Consider the following 17,121-nt stretch of genomic DNA (forward strand, 5'->3'; position numbering starts at 1 on the left):
CTACAGAGGCTGTAATGAACTCACACAGATGAAACATTTATCGCGCGTCCCTCAGACCATGCTTCCTACTGCAATGAAATATAGACACCGTGTCTCGTATACTTTACCGAGGAAACGGGAAAAGCAACTAAATTCATGTATAACGCATAAAAGTTGAGAGAAAGCAGGTATTTAGTAAATATTTTCAAAGCACATAAGTAACCTAAACAGGTTGAACTTTCAGTTTATATCACCCAAAAGGTGGCCTCCCATTTACCCAAACTATGAAAGCTCAACTTTTCTTGCTGCTGCCAGGGAACATATAACTTATGTTGAAACAGCCTAAAAATAAAATGGAGAGACAACGTCATAAGTGACGCATGTCGATAGAAAAAAATTCAATGCAGTGTTGTAATTCTATTATAATGGATCTGCACATTCGACAATGTCGTTTTCTTCTTGACGTATGAAGCGCAAAAGCACGACACAAAAGAAAGCAGAAAGGCCGCACAGGACAGCTGCCAAAACGATTGGTCAACAACTCGCCCAACTGTCGACATCGACATTCCTGAGGGCCACTTTCATCAACAACCCTAAAGTAAATATAGACCATCCATACTGGATGGACATCCGTGTACATGTCTCCATACCGAAAAGTATGCACCCCACCCACCACGAGGACCGCAGGTGAGCCAAGGCCCGAGCACTCCACAAGCTATATCATACTAACGCAGATGTATAGTCTATGTATACGCATCGTCATATAAAGCACGTAGTGCCCACGCCGTGACCGTGCTAGAAGAGGTGCGATCACATCTGGAGGCACGATTCAAACCCATAGGACAGAGTGTGCGGAGGAGGGAGCCCTGGCCATCGCCTCTCCCAAAAGCAAGCTTTCAATCAGTGACTCCTTTGTAATTTCTCCAAAGGGCGCATCTCCCCTGAAGCTTACAACATCCTGAAACGAAACTCACTTCGCCGAGCCATCCAGATTACCTGGGCAACGGCGCATTCCTCACTCTCCGGGAACGAAGTGGCCCGCTCCATCGCGCGAGATTTTACCAACCACGCCTTTGGCCACGACAACCTGGGATTGGTGAGGGAATCGGATGGAATCTTTCCAGGAAATCACCACCCACTATCTCCTGATAGTGGATGTGCCCCCTTCCCGTTAAATACGCACATGCCCATGTCCATCGTATCTCGAGCACTGTTGACCCAAACGTCGTGGTGCCATTACGTGCATGCAGTTTAACATTTCAGCAATCCTTCTTTGTAAGTGCTGCTCTCTACTGGAAGGAGCTTGCCAGCCACACTGCTGTAACCGTCAACATCTCCCATTTAAAATCTGCTCTCGATTCCGATGCTTCAGGTCATCCATGAGATGCATACTAAAGCCGTTCTTTGTTACCCACCCCTCACGTAAAGCCCCCGATAAGAGACATTTTCAGGTATTATCAAATAAATTAATAACTAATGCATCACGCGAATGACATGCACGCACGACACGAATGACCTGACAAGAATAACATCCATGTAGGACTGCACGGATGACGTGTAATGACATGAATGATGCCGGTCCATGAGTACATACCTACATTCTTAAACAAATGTACACCCTTTGGGATGTATATCTGCCACACAACGATAACGGTCTTCTGTTTTGCTTGCGTTCCCTTTCTTGAAAACGCTGCGCGTGCTACTTTTCTGCCGAGAATGTTCTGTCATGTTGATAACGCGCATGCCGTACGTGACTTGGAAGTACTGGGCCCGCAGCGTTAAAGAAATGAAACGCGGACAAGACAGATGAAGATTGTTGCTGTGTGACAAGATACTACCCAAAGGGTGTAATTTTGTTTAATAGTGCAGTGGCAATAGCTAATGCGTGACGTGACATGATTAAAATTATAAAAATATGGAACAGCGTCAATATATACTTCTGCCGCCGTGCTAAGTTTGGCTCCTGCGCGCCTGAGTAGTGGCTTTACCGCACAGCTTTGGAACAAGACGGCGTGCCTTTGCGCAACTCTGCTCGTTTCTGGAGTTGGCGCCAATTCCAAGTGCCTTGTCACGGCCGCTGCCGTACACGCTTTCTTTCACGCGAGGGCACTCTTCAACACAACGAACGAGCGCAAGCGACCATTACAGTTCTAAAACGATTTCATTACGGAGACAGCCCAACGAAGCGACGTTCGCGGAAAACCTATATATATATACGGCTTCAATATGATCTCCAAGATAACCTAAACACGTATTTCCAACACTACGAAGCTTCAAGTACACGTAATTTGTAGTAATTGCCGAGGAAAACACATGCCAATTCATGCGGCTAACGTGCGGTTCCCTCAGCACATCCGCCACTCACATTCGGTCGTTTGTGTCGGAGCCCGTGGCTTGGAATCAGTTATCTTGCCTCGATTCTCGGTCCTTCTTGGGCGTCGCAGCATCAGAAGATTTCAAGCGTGTCTGAAGAACGAAAAAGAAGCCGGAGGCTTGAATTTACATGAAAGTCACATTTAGTTCGAATGAGCACCGGCACAGAAAATCGTTGCCCGGCTCGGGAGCCAAGGCGGGAATCGGCGACTTGCGCATGCGCTGACGGAGGCTGTCCGCGTTGCGCACGACTCTGGTAAAAAAACTGCATGTTGATCGTAGTTTGGAACCTTGGTGCAGCCGCACACGAATGCGGTGTCGTGTCGGCATTCACTAGGGCACCGCGCCAACTAGTTTCAACAGCGTTGATGAGCTAGGATCTCTAAGGCACTGTAAATGAGCTAGACGAAGACATACACAGCGCGCCGTATAGACAAAGAAAAAGTGAAACTGCTGCATCATTGCGCACCGTACTGGTGTTCTCTGCTGGCGTGTCATGCAGTGCGTACTCTCCTCCCTAAACCGGCGTAACATACTCGCCGGAAATACGAGCAGCCAATTTGAAGTGGCCTAGAATACTTCTAGTACACTCTAGTACAATCCAGCACGGTCGCGCTCGAAACAGGAGCCCGCATATGCAGTGTTCCGTTGCGTTCAAGCACAGCCGTTACTTCATTTGTTCCAGTTCCGGATTTTGCCGCGCGAGATATAAGCGGGCTGCAGCAGTGTCATACGCTAAGGCTGTGTTCCAATACTCGCCATATCGACGGCAAAGTACGGCTTAGCAAAGACAGCATCCAAGCCAACCACGATCCAGGCTACTTTCCTGACCAAACAAGATGGTGGCTGAGCACGACGCTTGGAAAGCCGACAGGAAGGTCACTTTCGCACAAGAAAACGTAGACACGCCATTCTACGCTATCATTGTAACATACATCGTGTTTTTCATAGGTTGGCAGGCACAAATACTTAAAATACAGAAATAATATGCGCATTTCTCAACTTTTTCATGTCGCCGAGAAGTGGTGTCACGTCGCAGAATCATAAACAACAGATCCAGCAACAACAAAGAAGTCAGAGAGATCAAAATTTAACATAAAAAGTTTTTATTTGAGAAAAAGCAGAAGCAAATGTCCCTAGTAACGCGAAAGCGGGACCTGATGGAACCCCAATACAGCTAATCAAAAACCTTGGTCCAAAGAGCAAGGCACTGCTGACTAATGCCATATAGCAAGTGATTAGAACGAATAAAATTGTGGTTGGATGGCGTGAAAGCAAGATGAACTTCACCTACAAAGTAAATATGATAAGGATAAGACGAGATCGTACAGGCCAGTTACAGTAACGTCGGCGATATATAGAATGGCTGCAAGCCATAAAATTGGAACTGTCGAAGTAGCTTATCAAGCGTTTTGTCGTGGTAAGAGTGGCGTTTTTGATATTGCAGAAAGGTAATTTACTGATACAGAAGAAATCACTTTTCTCTTTAGGGTCCCTTTCAATTGTGTTTTTAAAAGTATGCCAGCTGTTTGAAAAACTCCCTCACCTACATGTTATGAGAAAGGTGCGATTGGTTCACGCATGGTGGGAAAACATTAACACAAGAAAACGAAGAAAAAAATACATGCACTCGCACATACTTTATACCTATCAGAGACTAAGTGTTTTAGCTTCAGTCACAGCCTTTCTTTATTATTCTATGCCTGCTCTCAGCTTCAAACACAAGCAACACAAACAGAACAGTACCTCTATTCTCACAACTTAAGCATGTCAGGCAAATACGTAATGCTTGAAAAAAAAATATTGTCCTCTCAACATCGTCATCACATCATCAAAGTATTCCTGGGAGAAAGCCACGCTCATTGTCACGTTTTCTGCGTCGCTTACATACACAATGACTTCAGTCAAAGTAAGTTCCGTGACAGCCATTTGAACCTGCGTTTGACTACTGTTTATCTACTGTTTTGCTTCAGGTGCATTGCGCCTTTATCGAAAAACGGTCTCGGACTGCATGGACCTTTCAAAACTTCTCGGGCACTTTACCTCGGGTAGCCTCGGCGGGCAGCACATACACGTGACGATGGCATCGGGACTCCCACCGATGAACGGCTTGCCCCGAAGAATGGAAAGGCCGCGATCCTGAAGCTGAAGGCCTCTGAGTTGCGTGTTCTGGTTCCTGCAGTCCTCCTTAGCGACTGGCTCGAAAGTGATGCCTCTCTACACGTCCTCGTTTGCAACGCGAGCTTCCCTCATGAGCAGCCTAAGTAACGGCCGCATGTCGTGAGGTGCTGCCTTTGTTCGAATTGTGCTAACACACGTAAACACTGCAGGCGAGTGACGCAGTGATCATGCCCACGCGACGTTCTAATCAAAGCTCGCTGCAGCTCTGCTCTCTAGTGGCACGTTCGATTATCTTGACATCGCCGTGTTGGTGCTGCTAGTCGAGCTTCTACAGCGAAGCGGTTTATGCGGACAATGTGCCGTCGTTGTCGGACTTCGTTAAAAAGGGGCCACGTGACCTAGCGGACGAGTAAGAGAAGAGCTCAACAGGGGGAAAGGGGCTGGAGTGACGCCTTTCCCGCTGCGAGAATGCTATCTTACACGCGAATTTTATACGGTTGTTACACGGTGCACTCTCGGTGATCGAGCCAGATCGGCATCGAATTTATCGATGATTAAACCCTGCTGTGAAAGAAACGAATGTTATGCTGGCGGTTCGCGGCCAACGAGCAGTGCTCAGCGATTGAAACGCGATACTATAGGAGCGCGTGGCTGCCGGCACTTCTTGCACCAGCAAGAAGTGCCGGCAGCCACGTCAGTCGTCAGACCAATCCAACCAATCCTCAAAACGATTGCAGCGCCCGCATCTCCAGTGGTGTGTCTTGCGCACAATATACGGAGCTTTGGATTACTGGTTCCGCACATACCATCCCAGCTACAACTATAGGAACACTATGAGTAGTTTTTAAGAGTGCAGAGGAAGTCACCAGCTTTGAGCTTTTATTCTGCACAACCATTCTTATCGAAAAAGGGACCCTCGTTCCAGGAAGTGAACCCGTATTTTGCGTGAGCGCACTTTGTATCATTTCTGCCGTCGTCGTTTATGTGCATACCGTCATTCTTTATGTCACTACCGTCCTTCCAGCTCCGTTCCGCTCCGTCCATACTACTTCGCAGCAATGAAGCACCTACTGCACTTTCCAAGTGCCGACCTTAACGTACGTGCCTCTCCGAGCGCCGAGTTATGTCGGGCGCTGAAGTCATTCGTAATAGTAACAGCGCGAACAAAACGACGAGGAGTGAAAGGACACAGGACAAGAGCTGGTCCCGTGTCCTTAAGACACGCTCCGTGCCGCGCCATTTGTGCGAGGTGCCACCGCGCCAGCTTTGCCGATGACGTCACGCGCAGCGCCGCTCACCTATTCTTACCCAGATCATCCATCATCCGCCGTGACAGCTGCGCCGCTAAGCTCATTCTTGGCGCTGTGACAACATTTATCGCCGGGCTTCATACACCCGCATCGCGAATCTTCGAAGTGAGGGCTTGTGTACGCTCACCTGTAAAAAAATAGTACGCCCCCATCCGTTAGAATCTCGTCGAGCGGGCTCTGTGGCGATCATCACCAAGCATAACTGTAAGGAGGCTGGAAGCGTAGACCTAGAGTTATGGCAAGTTTATGTGGTCGATTCGTAGAACCGAATTGCAAGGAGCTCTAGATCAGAGTCAGAGAAAGCACGCGCCATCCGAACGGCGTGTCACTTTCCGGAGCAGTGAGAAGGAAGGAAGCAAAGACCGAGCGGAACTTTAGGTGATGCAGGTCTGAACACCGCCGCATCACGCAACATTAAAGCATCACAAACAAGCGAGACTGCAGCAAAGACAAAAAAATACTGAAAACTCCTACCGCTACCACACACAACACGGAGACAAACGGGACATACCCAAGGAAATAAGGGTCAAACTCACGGTACCCCCCTTATCAAAGAATATGCATCCTGTACATCACGAGTGCACGAGAAAAAGCAGGGCAAAGAACATGGCAGAGAACTACGGAAGGAATAAGGACGCGGTATCTGTACACGCTGCACGTTACAAACACAAACGCAGCTTTGTCGCATCAGTACTTAACCACAACAGGCAATGCTGCGCAAGCTTGACAATAAACACGACACGCATCGACTGCTCAGCTCGAACCTGGAAGACCAACTCTGGGCAGTCCAGCGGGCCAACGAAGCCGCCGAGAGGCAAGAACTCTTGGCCGTAACATCGGCGGGTGCCCCAGCCCACTAACTCGCCGGACGCGAATCGTTTTGATTCGAAATAAGTTTTCTCACTCACTCACTCACTCATTCCTATGGGACATGTCAGCGCCACCACTCACCAACCTTGGCGCCAAGGTGGATGTGGAACATCCATTCTGCCGCGGTCGTCACGAGTCTGGTCAATAAACCCACACTTGATACCTGACATCAATGTTGCCGGATTCGAGATACTCGTTATGTAATAAGCGAGAAGAAAGGGGGTTAACAGAAGAGCCTTATTTTTATTAATCATATCATAAGAAGCCAACAAACATTGACACCAAGGACAACATACGGGAAACTAGTTGTACTTACTGCGTTGTGCTTTTTTGTACAACGTTGTTGTACAACGTTTTTTGTACTAAGTTGTACTTTTTTTTTTGCCATATGTGTATGGCTCAATTCTTTTTTTTTATGTTATGTACCAGATACAGCCTTTATGTAATATATTTATATATTGTTCTGTAGTGTAATGTGACCGCCGTGAGCAGTGTTTCTTTTTGTGTATCTTCTTTTTTTGTGACTTTGTATGCTACTGCCAAATAAGGGGGGCCGTTGCTCTGTCAAGCTGTTGAAAGACAGCTTTTACTTCGGTTCCCCTGCATCATCATGTATGACGTGATGGTCGAAATAAACTTACTTACGTACTTACTAAATGAATTAAAGAAATTATAAATTAAAGCCAAAGCCAACAGAAGTGGATGAACAAACAAATGGTGCTAGCTAGCACTCCCAGGGTTCCAGTAGAGAGAGAGGGAGAAACGAATAGTGAAAGGTAGGAAACATAAATACCCAAGAAAGTGGATGGGAAAACGGCGCCGCCGTGGCTCAATTGGTAGAGCATCGCACACGTAATGCGAAGACGTGGCAACGTTCCCCACGTGCGGAAAATTTTTTCATCCACTTTCATTTCCATTAATTTATTATTTCTTTAATGCATTTAGTAAGTACAAGTAATTTCCCCTATGTTGTCCTTGATGTCACTGTTTGGTGGCTTATTATATATATATATATATATATATATATATATATATATACGTGTGTGTGTGTGTGTGTGTGTGTGTGTGTGTGTGTGTGTGTAATCATAAATCTAAGTAGTCATAAGGCATTCTCATACACACCCCTATAGGACCTCATATACATGTATACCTATGCAGCGCATCGTGTGACGTGTTACAGACAGACGGGCGGACAGATTTCCGAAGCAACCCTAGAATGCTTACGAACTGAAAGTGACTGGTCGTCGCTTGCAGGACAGCCCTACGCCAGCACGGCAAGTTTTCAATCTTTTTGTGCGTTTGTCAGTCATTCTTCTAATCTTCGTCTTATGTCACTGGACGCTTCCTGGTCAGGACACCGCTGACCACGACGACTCCGCCGCGACCGACAACCGCGAATCGTCGAAACGTGATGACGTGGAGCGACGTCACCAAGTTGAAACAAAAACGAGTGTCGAAAGAAATACACTTTCGTTACACGGTCGTGTAATCCGCGCTCCTTTTTTTAGGATCTAAACGACAAAATTTATCTGCTAGAGAACCAAAAGAAACAGGCTCATGTAAAACTCGGGAACGTGTGAAAACAGTCGCGAGAAAATCCACCTTTGATTTTAAAGCGCAGTTCTTAGGCGCCCGCTCCTGCGGCGAGTGTCGCCGTCGGCGTCCCTCGGCGTAACCGAGTGAACGAGCACAGCGAAGGATGAGAGATAACGTGGAGCGCAGCGAAGAGAGTGCGAGGGGCAAAGCGGAGAAGGGTGCAGCGCTACCATGAGGTGGAAAGTGGAGGAGGAGGAGATGGCGAAAGCTTGAGAAGAAAAGCGTAGTACCGCGCAAGACGGGCTCTGCGACGACGATGGCTACGAGATGGCGCCAGAGTAGCGCGCGTAGGGGGGATCTGTAATCATATAGGTCAATAGTTGTACTGAGCAATGTTCTAAAGCTTTTCAGCACACATTAAGCCACCGACAGCAGACCTACTGTGAATACAATAACATATTCACAGAGTCACAAAATGGCTTTCGATCAAACCGTCGAACAAGCGACCACATCTTCACGATCACCCAAGCAATATAAATGAAATTCAATTAAAAATAACAACTACACTTGACCTTCCTAGGCATGAGGAATGCCTATTATAATATCCCCCAATGGATACTGCGAAAGAAACTAAAAGAAATAGGGATAGAAAAAAAACCCATAACACTGCCGGCAGGGATCTACTCAACAGCGGTGTACGAACTGAACGACCACACTTCGCATAAAATCTAACTAAAATTGGGCTGGAACAGGTATTTCCGCTCTCGCCAACCTTGTTTAACTTGTACATACACAACCTTCTTAAAGCCCCGGACAATGAGGGACCTGGCTTACAACTGTCACAGCTAAACGCCAAGAATAATACACCAAAATTTATTGTCTGGCATTTGCGGATGATATTGTTCTCGCCGAAGCAGCCCCAGACTTCCAGCACCTCTTTGACATTTGCTCTAGAGTGGCAAAGGGGGACGACTTCATATTAAACTCAGACAAATCGCAATGAATGGCCATAAATTTACACAAGACAGACCAAAATGTGACATGACTATGGCAAGGGAAAGACATCAAAAAACATGAACTTACAAAGATTTAGGTGTCAAGATGACGGGCCAACCAAATTACTTTGACCAGCAAGAACAGATACTGGTAAACAACATTAAATAGGCTGAAAGGTCAAGTCTGGCTCTGGCTCATCATTCCCACAATTCATATGCAGTCGGAAGCATAGAGTTTGATACAGTGTATTGTAGGAAACTCTATAGTCGGAAGGACGCTGCGGAAAGCCCTTGCAGTACCGACCCTAACGGCTGAAGATGTCCTCGCATACACAGCACAAGCGACGAAATGTTTCGACAGACACCAGCACGAGCTGGGGCACTGGCTACTCGGGAGCAGCTGCGCAACAGCGAATGCAGCGATAATTCGAGAAATGAACTGGTTTTCATTGCAAGGCATAGAGGCAAGGTCAAAAATTCAGTACGTAGGACGGTTGAAATCCATGCACAGCAAAAGTTACAGCTTCAAAATACATAAATACCTACGGTACTGCGGCCAGAGGACGCAATGGACAAAGCGGATAAAGTGCATGGAAAAGAAGTGCGGCCGAAACTATGGTCGTCAAAAAGCAATAACAGAGGCGGACAGGCGCAAAGCGGCGGCAGAATACACCACCAGATACAGCACGGAGACCTGGACCAAAGCAGTCAAAAGGAAGCAAAGCTTATCGCTCTACCATTAGCATAAGCAAGAACCGGCACAGGAGCCATACTACAGAGGGCATAGAGCAGCGCTCGGACAGGTTCCCTCCTGACATAGCTGCGTCGACGAGAATTGTTCTGGTAAGAGCCAACATGTCGCCTGTGCGGCACCCCGGAGGTGACAGTAACACACGTTCTCCAAGAATGTCAGGGGCTACCTACAAATCCCCGGTCACACACCATGGCCGAAATCCTTGCCCTCAGCGGTCGGACCTAAGACCGAGCCAAACTGGCAGAGACAACGCAGAGGCACCTGCAGAAGTGAGAACGGCTCTGCAAACACACCGCAAAGACAACTTGGGTAAGTGACGTGGCCACATCAACCAACACCGCGTCAGCCAACAACCAGCCAAGAATAACACCACCAAAGCACGCACGCTGCGACTCGTCAGGACGCACCAAGCCGACCCAAGCGGCCCAGAAGCAGACGAACAGCTGACGAGCCGCTCGAAAATAACATTGGCTTCGCTCGGACCGATGTTGGCTTTATAAAGATCACCGCAAGAGGACACTGGTAAACAACGCGTACTATACGGCCTAACGACTACAAGAAGCAAAGTGTTCCTTATTTGGTGAACTTGAGAATAAACAACAGGAAATCCTGCAAGCACCTACCCTATTTCAAAGGAATAAGGAATATTTTTTATTTAACTATTTATCGACATTTTCTCAGTACTAAACTGCGCGGCCATTATCAACACCTTAGCAGCACCTCTTTCAAAAATTCAACTCGCTTTCACATCTAGAATACGGATTCCCTAATTCTAGCGCTTTCTTTTAGCAAGGATACACACTATTTGTTAGTATTTTCTTGTTACTGAAGTGTTTGGTCCGAACCAACACAAATAGTAGCAACTGTTTCAAAAACTCAACACGCTTTCGGATTCAGTATACGAGTTTGATCATTGTAACGCAACCTTGTGGCGAAGAAATAAAGTATTCATAAACACTTCTTTGCAGCTAAATTGAAAGGTTCAAATTACATGCATAGTAGTTCCTGTTTAAAAAAATTGAACTCACTTTCTGGTCCAGAATACGAATTTCTTGATTTTAGTATTTATATACATTTTCTTGCTACTAAACTGTGCGGTCCTAATGAACACGCTTAGTAGCACCCGTTTAAATCATCATCTCTCTTTCGGGTTCGGAATACAGGTTCATTGATTGTAGCGCTACCTGTTGGCAAAGCAACGAAGTACTCATAAAGATTTTCTTGCTACGAAACTGCACGCTCCTAATCAAAAACCTTAGTAGCACCGTAGCAGCCATTTAAAAAAATTAAATTCATTTCGGGCGCAAAAAATAGGTTTGATAATTGTGGCGCTACCTGTTGGCAACAAAATCAAGTATTTATCAATATTTTCTTGTTGTGAAACTGCACGGTCCTAACAAACAACCTTAGTAGCACATCGCACCTAATAAAAAAATTGAACTTTATTTTGAGCTCCAAATGTGGGTTTATTTATTGTAGCGCCACCTGTTGGCAAATAAATGAAGTATTTATCAATATTTTTTGGTTATGAAATTGCACGGTCCTAATTAACAAGCTTAGTAGCACCCCTCTAAAAAAAAAAAATTGAGCTCTCTTTCAGGTGCAGAATACTGGTTTGTTGATTGTAGCGCTACCTTTTGGCCAATAAATGAAGTATTTATCGATATTTTTTTGTTACGAAACTGCACGGTCCTAACGTACAAGCTTAGTAACCCCCGTTTAAAAAAAATCAACTTCTTTTCGGGTTCAGAATACGGGTTTGTTGATTGTAGCGCTACCTTTTGGCGAAGAAATATGCTATTTATTGGTGTTGGTGTTTGTGTTGCGGTGTGGTGGCTGTTTTCCTTAGCGTAGCAGCCGTGCAGCCTCGACTTTAGCGGCGGCACGAGCGACCGTACTGTTGGCAGCGGCAAACGCTTTTGAAACATTGGCAGCGACAGCAACTTGCTGGCCCGGCCGCGCTCTTCGCTTTTTCTTGTTCTGGATAATTTACACTTCAACTGAAAACCGAAGTTCTCGACGTTAACTCTAATAGGCCCGCGTTCAAACCGCGAAACTGCTGTACTGTAGCTAGCAAGACTGTTTACGTCAATGGTCCAGGTACGAAGCTTTCTACAGGCGCAGATAACAAAAAGCAACGGCCCGAACTCAGCTAAGAACGCCAGCTACATGCTCAGTGTTTTTGTTGACCTTGTTCTGATGGCAGACGGGCGTCTTGGAGTTACCTGCGGTGCGCTATTTTGCACTCGGCAGCGCGTGTTTTGTCCGGTAGACCGGGCGTGGTGTGGACGAAGTGGATGAAAGTAAATTCGAATGCCAACGGCTGTTGGGTGGCACTCGGACGTTAACACCGTGACTTTGGCCAGCATATATACCCCCGCTGCATTACCAGAACTGTCATTTGCAGGCGTTCATTTTATTACAACATTTTGGAATAAGCAAACACGCATATGTGGCGTGGTGCTGACAGCGGTGCGACGGCGTCTTCCAGGCTGACGTGCCGTTGTAAACATTCTTTTAAAATCGTTTACGGCTTCAAAAGTGTTCGCATTCCAAATAAGTGTCCTTGATCATCTACCAAGCGGTTACTTGCACACATGACGAACTAGTGCGTTTCGCAAAGCAACATCCGATGGGAAGGCGGCATGGCGCGTGTTAGCAGCGTAGATTTAATTAGATCGTTTTTCGAAGCGAAGCATTCTTTTAGTTTATCGCCGGACGTTTTGCAGACGCGCAAAAGCATCGCACATCAAGGGCGTTTTGATAGCAACAATTAATTATATCTTGACATGTGGCATTATTCTAGTCAAAGTGGCGAATGTGCTTTAGTATGCTTCACCTCATTACAAACCTGTAGTAAGGTGAAACATTGGATTGGACAAAGACGAACTTGGCACGTAAGGTCACCGTCTCAGTGACGGTTGTCAAAACGTCATCCGGATCAGAAAATCAATCCAACCGTACAAACTACCTCGCTGCGGACGGGTACCTTGGTATCGTCGTTGCTCCTGCTTATTTTACAGTAAAATTAATGGCACAGTGGTTTGTCTTTTACCCGCAGCACTTTCTCATGGTAAACAGGATCTGATAATGTTGGTTCGAAAGGTCGTTCCGTCTCTGTAACGTGCATATATGACCAACGGGCATTCGGCGTCCCCCAAACCTAAAGCACCTGGCCCCACCACAGCACAGTGAACACTAGTCATGTCGAAAAGCGTGGCTAGCCGCTAATTAAGCCGTTCTAGCTTTACTATATTCTGCTTTCAGCTCATGAATCTTCGAAGGCCTGACATGTAGTCCATGATGAAATAGCTAGCACTTCAGGCACGTCACTGACTTGTGCATCAGTTCGACATTATCTCGTGAACATGCAGAGTAACAACCGCAGTCCATTTGCACTTTTCCGAAACACCGGCGTGGCGGTCGCTTGAATTCTTTGGCTGTAAACATGAAAATCACGTGGGAAGTGGGAAACTGGCAATCAACCATTTATTACTGTCTGATGACAGAAGAAATTCATGATAAGTTGAGAGAAATGGTCATCAACGAGGAAGGGTATAGCAGCATAAGGAGTGACCATAAACTCGTCACATTGAAAATGGAATATGGAGTTGGGAAAGTAAGCAAGGAGTGCGAAATGGCCAGTCCATATTTGAACGCTGAACAAATAACAAATATAGTCACAAGAGTCGAGGAAGAACTTCGCTAATGGCCAAGTAAAGAGTGGGAATATAGTGAGTTTCTAAGTAATAACGACAAAAATCAGAAAGAGAAACAACATGTTCGTTGGAAAGGAAAAAAGAAACCGAAAAGCTGGTGGAACAGGGAGACACGAGAAGCAATCGAACAACAGAAAGCATGCCGAGAGCACAGGCAGGCATAGAAGGCGCAGTTGCCACAGGATGAAGTGGCCAGTAAATGGGAAATATACCGGAAGAAAAGTATATGGTTCAAATACTGGTGCAAGCAAAGATGAAAGGTGAAAGTGAACATTGGTCGTCAGAAAAAGAAGGCTGCACCTAGAGTATTTTGGAACCACATAAAATTATTAGGCAGGAAGTCAATAACAATACAACAACATATCCTAGACGAAGATGGAAACAAATTGGAAGGAAAAGCGGCATTAAATTAGATCCGAAAAGTAAGAGCCGAATCTTTCCAAGGCAATGATGAGGTTGCATTTGGAGAAAGAAGAGCATGAAAGAGAACCAGAGGGAAAAGGAGCTGGTTCTGACAAATTTCAACTGGAAGAAAGCCAGAGAACATTCCTAAGCACACGGCCACATGGCTAGACGAGGTTCCCGTTAGGCTGATTAATGAACTAGGACCAAAAAAGTAAGGAAGCTCTGTTGAAAGCAGTAGAAAAAGTCTGAAAGATAGACGAATACCAGACAGTTGGCAACAAAGTAGAATGAATTTAATTTATAAAGGTAAGGGGGAAAAAGATAGAATTCACTCGTTTAGACCATTGACCGTCACATCGGTAATATACAGGCAATCAAATCAAAGCTGCAAGCATGGGCAGAGAATAATCGTATTTTGGGAGAACTTCAGAATGGCTTCAGAATAGGTAGGCGTTTGGCTGATAACTTGTTTGTTCTTACTCAGTGCATTGAAATATCAAAAGTAGAAAACAGACCGTTAATTGTATGTCACCTTTTTAGGCATTACAGGAGCCTATGACAACGTAGACCGCAACATGTTGTGGGATATTCTGGAAGCGGTAGGCTTAGGTGACGATTGTCTACAGCTTTTGAGAGAGATTTACCTAGAGAATACTGTTTGCATTAAATGGGAAGGGATCAGGAGCGAGGAGAAAGTTATATCAACAAGGGATTGAGGCAAGGGTGCCCGTTATCCCCACTGCTCTTTACGATATACGTGGTGAGGACGGAGAGGGCGCTACAAGGAAGTAATATCGGAGTTAATCTCTTATACAAACAGGTGGGTACAGTAGTAGAGCAGCAGCTTCCAGGTTTATTTTATGTAGACAACATTGTGTTGCTAGCTAATAAGCGAAGTGATTTGCAGCGTCTGTGGACAGGAAGGCGAGAATTTAGGTATGAAATTGAAACTGTGAACATACAGTGGCAATACAAGGCCAGGAAATACCTCAGGTAAAAGAATATAAATATCTTGGTATACGGATAAACGAAGGCAATAGCTATATGGAAACATAGGAAGAAACAATAACAGTAAAGGGGAAGCAAAATGCAGCCATAATGAAGCACAGAGCGCTATGGGGATACAATAGGTACAAGGTGCTTTGGGGTATGTGGAATGGTTCTAGGACTTACTTTTAGAAATGCGATTGTTTGCTGGAAATCAGGGGTACAATCAGGACTCGATGGCAACCAAAGGTCAGTGGGACGCCTCACATTGGGCGCTCATGGGAAGACTACAAATGAAGCTATGCAGGGTGATATGGGCTGGACAATTTCTGGTGAGGGAAGCTCACAGTAAAATTGATTGTGAAGAACGACTGAGGAATATGGGAGAAAGTAAATGGGCTGGGAGAGTGTTGAGGTATTTGTACAGAAAAAATATTGAGTCACAGTGGAGAAAAATAACTAGGAAGCTTACCAGCAAGTATGCGGCCTGTAGGGTGGGCAACACAGCAACAAAGAACGTCAAGTGGAAAGTCAGAGAGGCTGAAATAACCTCATGGGTGGCAGCAATGGGAGAGAAATCTGCCATGAGTAAATAATTAGGAGGAAAAATAGAAATCAGGAAAGAAACAATTTATGATAACTGAAAGGGAAGCTCATAACTTTTCAAAGCGAGATCAGGATGCCTTAGAACACGCACCTATACAGCGAGATATAAGAAGGAAGAAGCATGAGCTTGCTGCAATAAAGCTACGGAAACGATGGAGCATGTTTGATTAGAATGTGAAGATATCTGCCTAGTGGTCGGCTTAGGCACCACTGGACTCCTTGAAGCCCTTGGGTTCCGCATAGCAGGCGGAAAGTAAACATGTCCGCAATATAGATTAGTAAGAGGCAGTTGGAAGATTGGTGGAAGATAAGCAGGGAAACGACAAAAAACAGACGTACAAAAATAAAGTTCACAATAGGTGGTCAAAAAATTTGGTTATGGGAATTCATCGTGCAGTTTTTTTTTAACCTAGATAGGACATTAGGCAGTAAAATAGCAAGAGTTTGGTGGCGCAACCCGCTGCCCTATGCCAAAGGGTACGCTCATAATATCCACCCATCCATCCACCCATCCATCCGGTGGCGCCGCCTAACAAGGCGCAGTGTGCCTATAATCTCTGCTAATCTTTGCCGACTGCATGGACTGCATGGCGACTACTTGGTGTAATGTAGTCCGGCAACTGATACACTGACCTTGTGCTGTTGCTGACCTTGCGCCTAGTGTGTGTGTGTTGCCAGACGAACGACCAAACACTGAGCATTTTCTGAGCTGGTTCATAATTGATGCATGCTTAAAGTGAAGGAACTGCAGGGAGTCAGTGCAGCTGCCGAGGCCGTCGGCAAAAAAAAGCACTTGCGATGCAGATGATGTGCATAACAAGAATTCCTTTTGACTCGGTTTTTAAACGTAGATGTGTAATTAAGTTCAGCACTAGTTTTGTGCACATTAATAATTGGAGATGTTTGCAAAGGATTATACTGCATTCCTTTGCCTCTGCCTTCGACTTTTCCACTGCTGCTGCTGTCGTGCATGCCATGTCGGGGGGTGGTTGAGAGCATGAATAATCTACATGGTAGAAGAGCGGACCAGGGAAAAGGTGATGTTAGAAAACACACTATCGTTTAGGGGTCTACAAGACCTTTCCAAGAAGAGCTCCTTAGTTGTTGCCATGCCCTCTGGACGGCTCCACCCTAGTACACTGTAGCGTTGTATTAGCGGGAGGGCCCTTTCTTTTTTGCTCTTCTTTCAATTTTTTATAACATCTCTTTTCTATTATCACTTATTCCCCTTACCCGCCTTCCCCAGCACAGGGTAGCCAGGCAGTCTGAGAACTGGCTAACCTCCCTGCCTTTCCATCTCTTCCTTCTTGCTTCCTTATTAGCGGGAGGGTGCCGCATGACACAGAGAGGCACACTGCATGAAGCGACATAGGCACCAACTCCCCAATTTGTTATTGTTAGGCTACTGTCGCCCAAATGTGACGTTTCTTTTAAGTTGCCCTAACTTTTCACTAGTTAAATCTTTC

The 17,121-nt window shown here is 45.8% G+C and overlaps 1 protein-coding gene across 1 annotated transcript in view; it reads right to left on the minus strand.

Moving 5' to 3' along the window:
- Nucleotides 1–4,970, minus strand: part of LOC126539184 (uncharacterized) — a 53,634-nt gene extending 48,664 nt beyond the window's left edge. The window contains exons 1-2 of the mRNA XM_072285372.1: nt 4,396–4,970; nt 2,345–2,445 (exon numbers count right to left, since the gene is read on the minus strand). Of these exons, the coding sequence (XP_072141473.1) occupies nt 2,345–2,426 (82 nt within the window). The 5' untranslated portion in view covers nt 2,427–2,445; nt 4,396–4,970. The remainder of the gene's footprint in view (nt 1–2,344; nt 2,446–4,395) is intronic.
- Nucleotides 4,971–17,121: the final 12,151 nt, after the last annotated feature.

The sequence above is a fragment of the Dermacentor andersoni genome, chromosome 11 (genome assembly GCF_023375885.2).
Source record: "Dermacentor andersoni chromosome 11, qqDerAnde1_hic_scaffold, whole genome shotgun sequence".
NCBI lineage: Eukaryota > Metazoa > Arthropoda > Arachnida > Ixodida > Ixodidae > Dermacentor > Dermacentor andersoni.